The following is a 15867-nucleotide window of genomic DNA, read 5'->3' on the forward strand; positions in this document are numbered from 1 at the left end:
CTGGTCCCATCCAGGCAAGGATGGTGCAGGCAGGGAGCTGCTTCTCTCTGCATTTCTTTAGCTTCTACTCTGTGCTGATGGTTCTTGGTTGGGGATTTCTGAATGGGATTCTGTAGTCGTGGCCAGAAGGGTTTCTAGAGAGCTACATGAAGTCTCTTCTAAACTTCAGCACATTCTGATCCTGATGCCTTAGTAAACAGTACTAGGGTCGGCCTACCTGGCCTGGTCCTTCTAGATGCTGACTGATGACATCTGTCCCTCTCGCTTCACTCACTAACCTCACCCCGGCTCCGCAGGGTAGAGGACCCACAAAGCCCCACACAACTGCTTCTCCAGCAGTACCCCGGCCACTGCAGAGCACTTGTGGGCTGCCAAGGGCTCACGTCCACCCTTTATAAGGCACAGCCATGTTCAACAACCAACCCACCTGAAAGGGACCTGACACCCTGCAGGGGGGACACCCCAAGAAGAACAGTTGAGACAACCCCCAATGGTGTGTTCAAAGTCAACAGACCTTCAACAGAGCTCAAGAGCTTTTGAAAGAATGTCCATGTTTCTAGGAGATGGCAACTTTAAGCCTGAGATCATTATCATTTTTCTCTGCAGCTGCAAAACTTTGTTTTACTGAATGCTGTTACCTTCTGCATCACGTATGGGGAATTTTAAACAGGCAAATGGAAGAAGGTCTGATTGAAGATGAAGTTAAGTGAAAGAAATTGGTCTCATTTAGCACATGACAGGATTCATCTGTGTTCCCAAGTCCACTGAGGTGGCATCATGGGCGTTTCATATTCATGAGCTGCTGCGACACTGTGTCCCCTCATTTACAAAGAGCCGTGTTCAGCAAATTCTGTCCCCATGGACACTCCGTGCATTTCATGGTCTTGTCAGAGAGACATCAAACGCTCCAGTAACCAAATACCAGAAAATGGCTTTAATTAGTGGATCTCAATCGTATAATTTTTTTTTCTAAGTGAAAAAATGGAGCATTTTTTTTTTTAAGGGAAAAGAAAAGGGGAAAGCAGTAGGCAACAGGCTTCAAACACCCGAAGGAACAAGGGGAAAGGATGCTCTCAGAGGAGCTCTGGGCCCCTGCAGTCCCTGGGTGGACTCGGGTTCCAGGGCAAAAAGGCACCTGCGGATCCCGGGCAGGTCTGCTTCATGAAGACCGGTCCCTGGTGAGTCCCCCTGACCCAGCTGGGCCGCTCGGCCGGGAGGAGACGGGTGGCCCTCAGAGAAGACAGGCTGAACATTGTGACACCATTGGCCAGAGCGCCCACTGCAGGGGCTGAGAAACAGGTTCTGACTATGAGCAAAAGGAGCACAAGCAGGTCCCTGAGGAAATCAGTGCCAGGGACAGAAAGAAGATGCCCGTCTCCTGAGGGGCTGGCTGGCGGGGGGTGTGGGGGGCTTCATCCATATCCCATATATGCTGAGAAGTCTCCGTGCTTCTACCCAACCGACCCGCTTCCTCGTGCTGCTGGGGAAGGAGATCACTGACTTCAAGATGAACATCAAAACAGCTGGTGTTGAACCTACGTGCAAAGCAGAAATAGAGACAGGGACGTAGAGAAGAGACGTACAGACGCCAACGGGGGAGCAGGGTAGGATGGACTGGGAGGTTGGCACTGACGTATATATCAGCACGTTACTGTGCAAAGAATAGATAAGTAATGGGAACCTGCTGTATAGCACAGAGAGCTCTAGTCAACCCTCTGTGGTGACCTAAACGGGAAGGAAATCCAAAAAGGAGGGGATAGATGTATACATCCGGCGGATTCATTTCGTTGTATAGCAGAAACTAACACAACACTGTAAAGCAATTACAGTCCAATAAAGACTAAAAAAAAAAGAAAATAGAGCCGGTTGCTCCGTCCAGCCCCCACACTGTGGCAACCGTCCTGGCTGACGCTGGGCCGTGAGAGCAGGGCTGGGACTGAGTCTGTGTCTGAGACCAGCTGGGTCTCAGCGGGTGTGGTGCTGGCTGGACGGTGGGCAGACGGGAGGCTGTGCTGAATGCTGACTCAGCTTGTGGCCTGCCTCAGGCATGCAGGCCCGGCCTCATCGTATCGCCTGCAGGGGGGACAGTAGCACATTCCAGAAGGAGCCTGGAATGCGACACCCCAGGAGACTTGCCCAGTCATCGCAGCCAGTCCACCATGGGCTACGGGAGAGTCCCTATGGACCACGGGAAGGGTCGTTAACCAGGACTGACCCTTTGCAGCAATTAAAGGTGGTGCTCCTGACAGACAAAGCAGACCCAATGATGGTTCTCCACAGGGAAACGCCCCGTTCAGCCCAGGGGCCTAACACGGGGAAGGAGCCCAGTGTCACCTGAGAGGGGTGACCTCTAGTGAACGACTTCCCTGGTGGCTCAGCTTGTAAAGCGTCTGCCTACAGTGCGGAAGACCCAGGTTTGATCCCTGGGTCAGGAAGATCCCCCTGGAGAAGGCAGTGGCAACCCACTCCAGTATTCTTGCCTGGAAAATCTCATGGATGGAGGAGCCTGGTAGACTACAGTCCATGGGGTCGCAGAGAGTCGGACACGACTGAGCGACTTCACTTTTTTGATACACTGGTTACTACTTGAAGGAAATTAAAACAATGAACAGGGGGGCTCCCAGTTACTGCCAGCAGCTCTCGGCACTTCACGGCAGTTCCAGCTTTGATCCGGAGAGACGTGTTAAGGATGACGAGGGCTAAGGGCCTTTAAAGGTGACAAAGGATGAAGTGGCCGGAAGAGACGGAAAAGGGAGGACCTCTCCGCTCTCTTCAACAAGGCCCAAGACACAGCAAATACAGACTGAATGTGACAGAGAGTGGCCTTCTCAGAGCCGCCACTAGAAGTATTAGAAACCAGGCATATCTGATTCTATTTCATCCTCTTCGTGTTATGCTGAAAAAAAAAAAAAAAACAAGACAAACTACACTGCTTTTATTCTAAATCCTTAGGTTTTGTGTTTTTCCTTATATATATTTATTAAAAAAATGCTCCTTTGATCGGTGCCACCCGTGACACCCCCACATACAGAACGGCTTCTGAGCGGTTTCCTCCGTGCAAGGCCACTGCTGGTGACAGCCAGCTGGTTTTGATCACAGCCATTCCGAATCGGATTTTCATAAGATAGATGAGGAGTCTTACCGCTGCTCTCTCTCTTATCAGATGCGAAACAGAGGGGGAGCGGGGGCGACGGGTCCTGAGGGAACAGCCCAACAATCAAGGGCTGCCTGGTTCTCTCTCCGTCCCTCCGCTGCTGCAATTTTCAAAGGCATTTGCCTCGGGCACTTTTAAATGATGGTGTCTCAATTCTGTAATCATCTTTCAAGAGCTTTCTCTTAAAGGGTCTTTTAGGTAAACCCAGTCCGTCAACCACACTTATGGACTCAGGAATCATTTTTCCCAATATCTGCCCTCCTGCGTGTGCATACGTATAGGCGAATATACCCACACACATGGCAGACATCTGGGCATGTTTAGAAAGCTGGGAGGACCTGAAACTGGAAAGGAAGACCCTACCGGCTGGCCATACCAAGTTCACATCTCGCTAAGGTAAGAGGGTCCCCTATCACCGCTTCCCTGGATTTCTGCTATACCTAGGCTTTGCTTATATGCAGGTATTAGAAGGGAAGACTTCTCACACTGAGGCCCAAGTGATATGCTGAGTCCCAACCTCAGATGCACAATCAAGCCTGTTCCTTCCCGTCTCACCTAAGTGTTGTCTGACTGTCAGACTTCAAGACGAGTAAGGGCACCACGTCCACCTGCTTGGAGAATGCAGTCCCCAGGCCACAGCTGACTGTGGCTTTAGTTACAGACTATTTGGAGCAACTCCTACAAATCCATCTGTCTCTTTTAGTTGCAGAGAACACCATGCCTCTTCTCTATACAGTCCCCATCGCTTGAAACAGACATCCTATGGCATCGAGCCTCTATTTCTTTCTAATCACATAAAAATCTAAGGAGCCTAAGATGTCCCTGGGCAGTGGTTCTCACCAAACTGGCTTCGTCTCCTCTCTTCCTTCATCCATCATTCCTTTCACAGCTGTGTGGAGAAGGACCTGTGCTTCTCCCCAAAGCAGGACCGTGGCCCACAGTCACACCTAGGACTGTCTCACAAAGCTAAGTGGGATTAGCTTTGTCCTATCCCAATCCTCTTTTCTGTATTCGATAGGGAAAGAACCCAAGGAGTTACAGAATAAACACCCAGGTCTCCATAGCTATTTCAGGGAGGGTGAGCTCTCTTTTGCTTTTGTCAGTGCCTAATGTTGGAAGATTTATTATTAATCACATTCCTCCAAACAGACTACGGCACCGTGGGATGCTGACGGAGCCTTCCCTGTGTTCCTGGAGGAAGGTCAACACAGACTGCTTTGTTTACAACGGTTGTGCATGTGTGGTCCAAGGCTTGTTTCATCCTCCCCATCCCACCTCTTCAGACAGGGACATCCCAGAAAGCTGCTCACATGAACAAGGAAACTGGAGCCCCAGAGACTGGTCACTGGCAACTGCCTTTTGGGTAGAGATGTTCGTGATGGAGAGTTTGGGAAGGCTGGTGTGACCCAGACATGGGAGGGGACCGCCAAGGGGCCTAGAGGACGCTGTTCGGCTCTGCCAGTGAGCGGGAGGTCTGGTCAACGCTCCAGGCTGTGCTGGGCAGCTGGACCAGGGGAGGTAGGGGACAACTGAGGGGACAAAGCAGAACAACCGAAGTCTGGTCCAAGCTTAACTCTGTTTCCAAAACCTGCCCTGACACTGCCTTTTTGAGAGGCAAGGAGAACAGAGCCAAACCAGTCTCTACTAAGCTTGCTGAGTCAAGACAGTCCATCAGCTCCCAGATACCTACTCTGTGATGGCATATGTTTTTCGCATGGTGGGATCATGGGACCTTGAACACAAAACCAAGTTAAAACAATTTCTCTTGCCGCATTAATGAAACTTCAGGCCAATTCCCTGTAACTTCTCTGGTGTCTCATTGGCTCTGGGGACCAGCCCTGGCCAAACCCACAATGGGGAGCCGTGAAGTCGGCCATTGGGGCCTCAAGAGTTTCCATCTACTAGAGTTCATTTCCCCACGAGGAGTGTGGCTTTCACTGTCTATCATGGAAGAACCAAATCCAGACTCTTGCTGTGCAGAGCTGAACCAGAGGGCAGACCCAATCAGGAGTCAGGAAAGCCGGGTCCCAGCTCTGGCCCTGACCTGCTGACTTAGTGCAGCTATTTGTCAGGTCTGCTCCCAAGTTTCCTTATCACCAAAATGAGGTGCCTTCTATCTCGAAGACATCCTTATCTCTGGGGTGTCCACTGGAATATATCTCATGGTATAATTTTTAAAAAACACCTGTCACATTGGCCTGTGGAGCAGTCTTCCCCAATATTCCAGCTAGATACACCACCTACGTGTCTGTAAGGCAAGCTGGGTCTTTTGTTTAGAGAATCACTGTATAGGGGACTGCCCTGGTAGTCTAGTGGTTAGGAATCCACCCTCCAGGGTAGAGGACCTGGGTTTAATCCCTGTTCGGGAAACTAAAATCCCACATGCCATGAAATATTGAAGGCCAATGTAAGATCCCTCATGCTGCAACTAAGGCCTCATGTAGCTAAAATAAATACTAAGAAAGGAGAATCGCTGTATGGAAAGTTCATTTTCTCTAATGCAATGAGTCTACACAGATCCCTCCTGTGGCCCACAGCGAACTCAGCTCCGTATTCGCACCTTATAATCCAACACCCCTGACTGGGGAATCTTTGACGTCCCATACAGCGTCTGAGATGTCCCAAGTCTCCGTGACGTCAATTTGCTCACCCTCAGCTGCGTCTCAACGATGACACTAGTGGGAGAGCTCCAACCAGAGCCCTCCACGGCCCAGGGAGCACCCTGTGGGGTCTCTGTTCTTCTAAGTGTTTCACACTCCCTGGTGCTCACACTGCCACCCTCATAAGACTCTCTTTCCTTTCACCCTAAAACAGGAGCGCCTCTCTGGAAGACCTAGCAGAGGCGCCAGAATTCCTATTTAAAAGCAATCTCACGACTTCTTGGTGGTCCAGTGGCTAAGACTCTGCTCCCAATCCAGGGAGCCTGGGTTTGATCCCTGGTCAGGGAACTAGATCCCACATGCCACAGCTAAAGATCTCACTGCAACAAAGATTGAATGAACAGGTGAATATTTTAAAATGTAATAATAAAAAAGCAATCCCAATGGATCTGATAGAAAATAAAACATAAGTTGGGGGAGGAATGGTCCAACCTGAAGGTTCTGTTCATGCCACATAGCTTTAAAGACCTAACTTCTCTGGCTTTTCTCTACTCAGCCTGGGTGCTGCTGACAAGACTTCAGAGAGAGAGGATCGGCAGAGCCGAGGACAGGGCCAGCAGGGTAATCTGAGAACCAGGAAAGGAGAGCAAAGCTGCACCAGGGCGCTGGGAAGATGAGTGGAGGCCAGCTTTCAGGATAAGCAGGCTGGAGAAACGAACCTAGCGCTTTGACGGTGAGGAGGAAGGCGCTGAGAGCAGGTGATCTGGAGTCTCGAAGGCCATGTCCCAGCTTCAGCTCTGTCATTTACTAGAGGTGATGTTCTGGAGCAGTTCAGGCTGTCTAAAATGTTTGGGAATTTCGCATGCAGGTTGTTACGCAGAAACATTATTAAAGATTAAATTATATATTGTTGCTGTGACCCCATGGACTGCAGCACGCCAGGCTTCCCTGTCTTTCACTATCTCCTGGAGTTAATTAAATAGGGCTTCCCTGATGGCTCAACAGGTAAAGAATTTGCCTGCAGTGCAGGAGACACGGTTGATGCGGGTGTGACCCCTGGGTTGGAAAGGTCCCCTAGAGGAGGAAACTGCAACCCACTCCAGTATTCGTGCCTGAAATGGACAGAGGAGCCTGGGGGCTACTGTCCAACAGGTCGCAAAAAGTCGGACATGACTGAGCGACTAAGCAGAACACAACACAGCGTAATTAAACAAATTATATTAAAAACAAAGGTAATACTCAAAACTTGCCACTTTCTAAGTTTTATTGCATTTTACTTTACCTATGCTTATGAACTTATTTACATCCAATGGACTGTGCGTTTAGTCACTCAGTCGTGTCCGACTCTTTGCGACCCCATGGACTTAACTAACCCCTATGGAGCCCGCCAGGCTCCTCTGTCCATGGAATTCTCCAGGCAAGAATATTGGAGTGGGTTGCCATTTCCTCCTCCATCCAAAGGACTGGTGTGATGGAAATATGATATGCTGGTGTGCTACTGTTCATCTCTTCCCAGTTTTGTGGTCACTGGTGTCATGCTGGGAGCTTGAAACCAGCCATGGTAGGAGTATGTGTGTGTTCAATCACTGTAGCCCACCAGGATCCTCTGTCCATGGAATTTTCTTAGCAAGAATACTGGAGTGGGTTGCCATTTCCTCCTCCAAGGAATCTTCCTGACTCAGGGATCGGACCCTAGTCTCTTGGGTCTCCTGCATTGGCAGGCGGATTCTCTACCACTGCGCCACCTAGGAACCCAATGAGGACTTTGCCCCCTCCCCACCCCGGAGAGCTGGTTGTTAAATAAGTACATCTCTGTTTATTAGTTATGTGACCTCTGTTAGCTATTTAACTTCCCAAGGCTTCAATTTCTTTCCCTGGACAAGGGTAACGATCACAGTGTCTCCTCGTAGAAATGCTGAGGACTGACTAGCATTGCAGGGAAAACAGCACAAAGCCTGGCTCTCGGCAAACACACACATTAATTATGAATCCCATTTTCCTGTAAGAAGGACTTCTTTTTCCAATCTCACACCTACTATACTATAAACAACAGCAAGTTTAACAAGGCACAGACAGCAGACAGGACAGTAACTCCTGGGATTAATGAATCCCACCCCACTCCACCCCTGCCCTCTTTCCTGCTCTATGTTTAGCTAAAAGGAACCTGGGTTAGAATAGATTTAAAAAAAACATCAGGGAGGCAGGACTTCCCAGGTGGTCCAGTGATTAAGAATCCACCTGCCAATGCAGGGCACACAGGTTTGACCCCTGGTCCAGGACAATCCCGCAGGCCATGGGGCAACGAAGCCCATGTGCCACAGCTACAGAAGCCCAAATGCTCTGGAGCCTGTGCGCTGCAACAAGAGAAGCCACAGTGATGAGAAGCCTGCGCGCCGCAATGAGAGGAAGCCCGCAAGCAGCAACAAAGCCCCAGTGCAGCCCAAAATTAAATAAAATAAATAAATAAAATTAGGGAGGCAAAGGGACTAGGTTTGGGTACCACCTAAGAAGTCCGATGCGCTGTGTTAAGCTTAAGGAGTGAATGCCAATATAATGGAACATTCTGACTAAGCAAGAGAAAAGAATTGAGACATCAGGGTTCCAATTTATCCGCATTAAAAGAATTCTTCCCACTCTCTCTTTCTCCGCATGAAAACTGCTTGGGCTAAGACTGACTGTTGTTTTCAGGAGAATGGATGAAAGATATGGTGGCAGAATTAAGCAAGGAATGAGAAAGAGCCCAAATGAGCCACAGAAAGCCTGGGGACAGAGATGAACAGGGAGAGGGGCAACAGAGCAATAGTCTACTACAGATAGCGTTTTTCTAATTCTGCTGACAGTCTGGCATCTCACATCTCATCCAACCTCATTGCTGGGATGTGTTCAGCCACTTTTACCTATTTTCCCTGTTGACATGGATAGAAAATTGAGCAATTACCCTTAAACTCAGAGCTCTCAGATCATCCAGATTGTTACACTCGCAGAATTAAGTCCCCAATTGCCCCTGGCTAAAAGTGGCTCAACTCCGCCTGTCCTTTAGGAATTACACACTTTTGGGTTGGCCATGGGATTTATTATTCCTGAGGTTTTGAGGTATTTGATTCTGTCAAAACTGGACCCCAGGATACAAAGAGCGCCACCCTCTCCAGTGAGAAGGCAGCGGGCCCCAGAGCCGTGGGAGCTGCCAGGAAGAGTTATTGAAAATTCCACCTGCAGTCCTGGATGACGCCAAGATGCGATGGTTACATCCAAAAGAGCTAATTCTTTTTTTCAGAGCTCTTGTTTTCAGAGACTTTCCACTTTTTAAACCAAGTTCTTTCCTAATTTGAATTTACCTGGGAGATAAGCTTTTTGAAAGCTGAGTCCATATCTAATTGTGTTTTCAGAGATTCTCTCAATCTGAAGACTGTTCATCTTTTCTAAAGACAAAGAGTTCTTCTCTCCCATTTGTGTGCTGCTCAATGTTTCAAGTTTTACTATTCATCGGAGTTCAGTTTCTGAGAGCTGGATTTTAGAGCTCGAACAGCCCTGGGAATTCTATTCTCTGATGCTTCTGGTATCAGAGAGGTGACTGGACTCTGCGCCTGCTGGCTCCTCTACCAGGGTTCCCCTAGCCCCCAGCACCCACCCCGCTTTTGCTGGCAACTTCTGCATGTCCCCCAAGTTTTGACATTTGAAAGCCATTTCTTCAGAGAGGTCCTCCCTCCTCACCCAACCCAAATCAGGTCTCCCCATCATTCTCTTTCATGGCACCCGACTCTTCCTTCAGCAGACTAGACTACAATCTGTCCATACTCATTTAATGCGTGATTATTGGCTTAGTATCCCCTTCCCCGACTAGACTGTAAGCTGCATGAGGGTAAGGACTGAGAATGTCTTCTTGTACACCATCATGCCCCCAGTGCCAGCCCCAAGCATCGTGCATAGAAGGTATTCAACAAATGGTGGTTAAAGAAATGAATAAATGAATTACCTGCCCAGTATCACCTGTAGAGACTGGATCCAACTCTATTCCAGATGTGAGGCAAACTAAAAAGTTGATTCTAAGAATAGGGATGGATAATTAAGCCACTAAAAGGAAGGTCAGCCATCCTACAATTTGGGGACCCTGAGATCATTTGGGGGCTCTGGCTGTCCATTACAGGGCTTTCCCCATGGCTCAGCGGTAAAGAACCCAATTGCAATGCAGGAGACACAGGCTCTATCCCTGGGTCAGGAAGATCCCCTGGAGGAGGGCATGGTAACCCACTTCAGTATTCTTGCTGGGAACATCCCATGGACAGAGATGCCTGGTGGGCTATAGTACACAGGGTCACAAAGAGCTGGACATGACTGAGCAACTGAGCACAGAGCTGTCTACTATGGTCTCCACAACCACGAATCCTACCTTCCCTGAAGCACTTTATCAGTTCTAGCTGCGAGCTTACCCAGAATCAGCAAATTAGATGACTGGCAATCTTCAAACTTCATGAAAGGCGGTTTACATAAGGATGTCGAATACGAGTAGTTGAGAATGGCCCAGAATCAGGGCTTAGATCTGCAGAACCAGCTTCTCTCCTGGTGACGGTGAACTCCTCATTCATCCTCTAAGCAGAGTCACTCCTGATGCCAGGTGGCTTACCGTGGCAGGCTGTGCCCATTTCTCTGCCTAACCTAATCCTATCTAGCCTACAGGACCCAAGCAAGTTCTACTTTCTTCCTGAAGGGCCGGCAGCCCATGCTTCAAAGCACTTAGCAAGGAAATCACTAATATAACAATAACCACTTGTTAACTCTGCCACTCACTACACTGCTACTTTAGTTACTTAATCCTTGTCTGGATTTTCATTTTTCATGTTTTGTCTCCTTAACAAAGTTCAGTGTCCCTTTAGAGCAGAGCCCTCCAAGGTCTTATGTTGCTGTTTGCTGTCGTTCAGTTGCTCAGCTGTGTCATGACACTTGGCGACCCCATGGACTGCAGCGCGCCAGGCTTCCCCGTCCTTCACTATCTCCTGGAGTTTGCTCAAACTCATGTCCATTGAGTTGGTGATGCCATCCAACCATCTCATCCTCTGTCACCCACTTCTCCTCCTGCCCTCAATCTTTCCCAGCACGAGGGTCTTTTCTAGTGAGTCGGCTTGTCGCATCAGGTGGCCAAAGTATTGGAGCTTCAGCATCAGTCCTTCCAAAGAATATTCAAGGTTGATTTCCTTTAGGATTGATTGGTTTGATTTCCTTGTTGTCCAAGGGCCTCTCAAGAGTCTTCTCCATCACCACAATTCAAAAGCATCAATTCTTAGGTGCTCAGCCTTCTTTATGGTCCAAATCTCACATCCATACATGACTACTAGAAAAATCATAGCTTTGATATACAGACCTTTGTCAGCAAAGTGGTATCTCTGCTTTTTAATACACTGTCTAGGTTTGTCAGAGCTCTTCTTCCAAGGAGCGAGCATCTTTTAATTTCATGGCTGCAGTCACTGTCCACAGTGATTCTGAAGCTCAAGAAAATAAAATCAGTCACGGTTTCCTCTCTTCCCCCATCTATTTGCCATGAAGTGATGGGACTGAATGTGTCATGATCTTAGTTTTTTGAATGTTGAGTTTTAAGACAGTTTTTTCACTCTCCTCTTTCACTTTCATCAAGAGGCTCTTTAATTCCTCTTTGCTTTCTGCCATTAGGGTGGTATCATCTGCATATCTGAGGTTGTTGATATTTCTCCCAGGAACCTTGATTCCAGCTTGTGATTTATCCAGCTTGGCATTTCACATGATGTATTCTGCATATAAGTTAAATAAGCATGGTGACAATATACAGCCTTGACATACTCCTTTCCCAATTTTGAACCAGTCCATTGTTCCATGTCCAGTTATAACTGTTGCCTCTTGACCTGCATACAGGTTTCTGAGGAAACAGGTAAGGTGATCTGCTATTCCCAACTCTTTATGAGTCTTCCACAGTTTGTTGTGGTCCACACAGTCAAAGGCTTTAGTGTAGTCAATGAAGCAGAACAGATGTTTCTCTGGAATTCCCTTGCTTTTCTATGATCCAGTGGATGTTGGCAAGGTCTTACGAAGGATTTACAAATCGCTTCCTAAAGGCCTACTCCAATTCGAAGATGCATTTTGTTCTGTTCATAAAGTGACGTTTAAAACTTGTCATTATTTAAAATATGAATTTGACAACTTTCACGTCATGCCATCTCCCCTCCAAGCTCACCACAGGCCTCACCATTGTTTATGGTCAAACACGCCTGCTGTTTCAAGTGTTTATATTATCTGCCGAGCCCCTAGAAACATTTGAGTTCACAACCTGCCTTGGTCTTGCAAACAGTCCCTCTGCAGTACACTCTGGTTAACCAACAGAACCCCACACCACCTCTGCACAGCACTTACTCTCTGCTTCTCATTTAAAAAACACGTCTCATCCCAACAGCTCCTTCCTTTCTCTGTTTTTCTGTTCTCTTCCCTCAGAAGCCTGAGGGAAACATCAATAAACAAGAGAATGTGTTTCTCTTCTCTCCCTCAGCTTCTTCCCCAGGGAAGGAGGAGGAGCACCAGGTATCAAGAGAGATCCAGGACTTCCCTGGCACTCCAGTGGTCAAAACTCCATGCTTCCAATACAGCGGATGCAGGTTTAATCCCTGGTCTGGAAAGGAAGTGAGTTAAGAGCATCAAGAGGAGGGAATGAAGGAGGAAACAGACAGAGCTGGACTCCATCTTAGGCCAGGCTGCGAACATTAGGCTACAGGCATGGTCACCCTCCCAGTGGACTCTGAACTTTGTGCCTGGTGTCTATAGAAATGGCATACCCATGGAAAACCAGACCCCTGGATAAAAGCGCCTCAGGACTTGTACTTGGACTCTCCCTTGCCTAAAAGAATATGCTAATTATCTCTGTAACAAAGTGGTAAATTCCATTATGTTTATGAGGATATGACCCCAGGCCTATTGATAAATATCCACTGTTTATCTAGTCTTGTGACACATGAATCATGCGTTAACTTTGATCCTATCTCTCTTTTACCTTGTCCAGACTAGTTTCAAGGAATCTGGGGAGGTGGGTTTGAGCAAGTACACTTAGGGTATATGAGGCTTCCCTGGTGGCTCAGACGGTAGAGCGTCTGCCTGCAATGCGAGAGACCCAGGTTCAATCCCTGGGTTGGGAAGATCCCCTGGAGAAAGAAATGGCAACCCACTCCAGTACTCTTGCCTGGAACATTCCGTGGACTGAGAAGCCTAGTGGGCTCTGTGGGGTCGCAAAGAGTTGGACATGACTGACGCTTCACTGGAAAGTAAGATCCCACATGCTGCTCAGTATAGCCAAAAAAAATAAAAGCAGAAACATCTTTTGAAGAGTGATCTAGGGAGGCTGAATGATGAGAAATATATCTCAAGAGACATGGCTCCTCAAAGTCTACATAAAAGAAGAGGAGGAAAGAAGGCCGGGCATGTCTCACCAGACCAAAGAAACCTGGAGGGCAGGGACTGTCTCACTCACCACCATTTCCGAGACCTGGAGCAGCACTGCCCACAGGAGACGTTTCATGAAGACCCCCTGGCTTTCCTCGGTGAAGGTTCATCTCCAAGATGCTCAGAGGAGGCCCTGGACCTTGGCTCCTCACTTCTATTCCTGGTAATTCATCTTCTCCTTCGAGATGGCTCGTCAATCACACAGCCCTACCAAGTACCAGAAGAGGAGTAGCCCCTTCCAAGGTGAGAATACAACTCACTGATGACCTCAAAGAACCTGGATGTGATTATTTTAATTAAAAAAAATGTATTTATTTATTTGGCTGTGCTGGGTCTTGGCTGCTGCGTGGGCTTTTCTTTAGTTGCGGGGAGCGGGGGCTGTTCTCTGGTTGCTGTGTGCAGCGTTCTCACTGTGGTGGCTTCTCCTGCTGTGGCGCACGGGGGCGAGGGTGTGCAGGCTTCAGCAGTGGCAGCACGTGGGATCCAAGGTTGCAACTCCTAGGCTCTAGAGCACAGGCACATGGCCTTAGCTGCTCTGAGGCATGTGGGATCTTCCCAAATCAGGGATCGAATCCAGGTCTCCTGCATTGGCAGGCAGATTCTTGAACACTGAGCCACCAGAGAAGCCCCCAGATGTGATTTTATTAAGGGAACCAGTAGGTTTCCTCACAGGTGCCCAGAGATCTATTTAACGTCATTGTTAAATGAGCGTCCATGTCCATGTCCAGGTTCAGGGCAATCATTCATGGAGTTTCCCCACCCACTGGTTATTCTAAGTTCAAAGGAGCAGGCTTAACTAGCCAACCAAGTAATTCTCTGAGCAAAGATAATTCTAGAGACTAGTTATATGTAACATATGATTCCTACGGCAAAATGGATTCTAAACATTCACATACAGTGAAATGGACTAAGTCGAGTGTGAAGTGTAACATATGAACTGATTTTCCATTAAAGGACTCAGGGATAACCACATGGAAAACAGATTTATGCCAGGGCAGAGACATACCTCCTAGAAGGTAACATCAAGTGTACTCTGACAAGAAAGGCTTTTTTTGCTTCAAAGTCCTGGAGCCAAAATAAAGGTCAAATCACAAATTTCACATTCCAAGTTTATGAAAGGGAAGAGAACACCAGAGGTATTCTCCGAAAACAGCAACTCTCTTCTCTCCTTCCTTAATGGAATTGCATCAGGCATCCTATCAATCATGCCAGCACTGTGTCTTACACACTGGGGAGCTGACACTTACACAACCGACCTGTGCAAGGAGATGCCAACACAGCAGAGGGTCGTGCTATTTGTTACAGCCCAGGGGCCAAGAGCAAGGACTCTGGGGCCAAGATATGTGTTCAAATCCTGGTGCTGGGCTGCGTTGTGCTAGTAACACATGGTGAACACAGCTGCCTTCCAAACCCTGGTGTTGGCACTTACTAGTTGTGTGACCTTCGGCAAAGTTGCCTTTCTTTGCCCTAGCCTCCCCATCCTTAAAATGGGGATGATGACCAATTAAAATGTCCCTTAACAAGTGAATAGATAACCAAGATAACCAAAAATGTGCTATGTATCCATGCAATGGCATATTATCAATAAAAATGAACCGGCTAATGATACATGCAACCAGCTGGATGGATCTCGAAATCATTCTAATGAGTGAAAAGAGTCAAACGCAAAAGCATACATATGTATGATTTAGTGTCTAAAATTCTAGAAACTACAAACCACTCTATCATGACAAAAAAAAAAAAAGAGAGATCACAGTTGCCTAGAGACAGGGGCAGAGGGAGGATGGACTGAAGAGAATGAGAGCAACTTTCGGGCGTGATGGGCACGTTCTGCACATTGATGGTGGTGGAGGTTTCACTGGGTATACACAGCTGTAAAAATTCACACTGTGCACTTCGAATGAATGCAGTCTATCATATGCAAATCAGACCTCAATAAAACTGATATAAAAAAAAAAAACCTCTCCCACAGATTTGTTTTGAGAATTAGATGAGAAAAAAATGTGCAACACCAGGCTTGATAGCTGGCACATGGAAATGTTTGGTAATGCTGGTGAGGGCAGTGGGGCTGGCGGAGGCCACGGCACGAGGACAGAGAGCGCCCCTGGGGGTCAGAGGACCTGAGTCCCTGTTCAGCCCGATGATGCCGTACAATAATGCTTAGGCCTCAACCTCTCAACACGTCAAACAGCAGGCCTGGGCGACATGGCGTATAGAGACGCCAAAAGCTGCAACAACTTGATTCTAACGCGATGACGCCACAATTGCAACCAGCATCGCCTTCTAACGATGCATGTGTGGTGTATGTAAACTTCAGTATTCAGAGGGTTTTGCTGTGATATAGTTACTCCTTGAAATGGAGCATTTTCACACAACTGAGGGCTTCCCTGGTGGCTCAGACCATCAAGAATCAGCCAGCAATGCAGGAGACCCGGGTTCGACCCCTGGGGTTGGGAAGATCCTTTGGAGAAGGGAATGGCAACCCACTCCAGTATTCTTGCCTGGAGAATTCCATGGACAGAGGAGCCTGGTGGGCTACAGTCTATGGGTCTGCAAAGAGTCGGATACGACTGAGTGACTAACACTTTCTTTTTCTCCCAATTGAAAAAAATGGAGAAGGTAGGATTTCAGAAGTCCTTTGAGGGGAGTTGAAAACAAGTC

At 47.9% G+C, this 15867-nt stretch overlaps 1 protein-coding gene across 7 annotated transcripts in view; it reads right to left on the reverse strand.

Moving 5' to 3' along the window:
- IFT43 (intraflagellar transport 43) overlaps positions 1 to 15867 on the reverse strand; it is a 107459-nt gene that overhangs the window by 7808 nt on the left and 83784 nt on the right. For 2 of the 7 annotated variants that reach the window (XM_086319591.1, XM_086319590.1), the window contains one exon: positions 912 to 1535. The exons of the other annotated variants lie outside the window; for them this stretch is intronic. In XM_086319591.1, the coding sequence (XP_086175717.1) occupies positions 1345 to 1535 (191 nt within the window). In that variant the 3' untranslated portion in view covers positions 912 to 1344. Of the gene's footprint in view, positions 1 to 911; positions 1536 to 15867 lie in introns of those variants that run through there. 7 annotated transcript variants of the gene reach the window in all.

This window comes from Bos grunniens, chromosome 10, assembly GCF_055505025.1.
Source record: "Bos grunniens cultivar Pamir isolate PY7600 chromosome 10, Bosgru_T2T1.0, whole genome shotgun sequence".
NCBI classification, from domain to species: domain Eukaryota; kingdom Metazoa; phylum Chordata; class Mammalia; order Artiodactyla; family Bovidae; genus Bos; species Bos grunniens.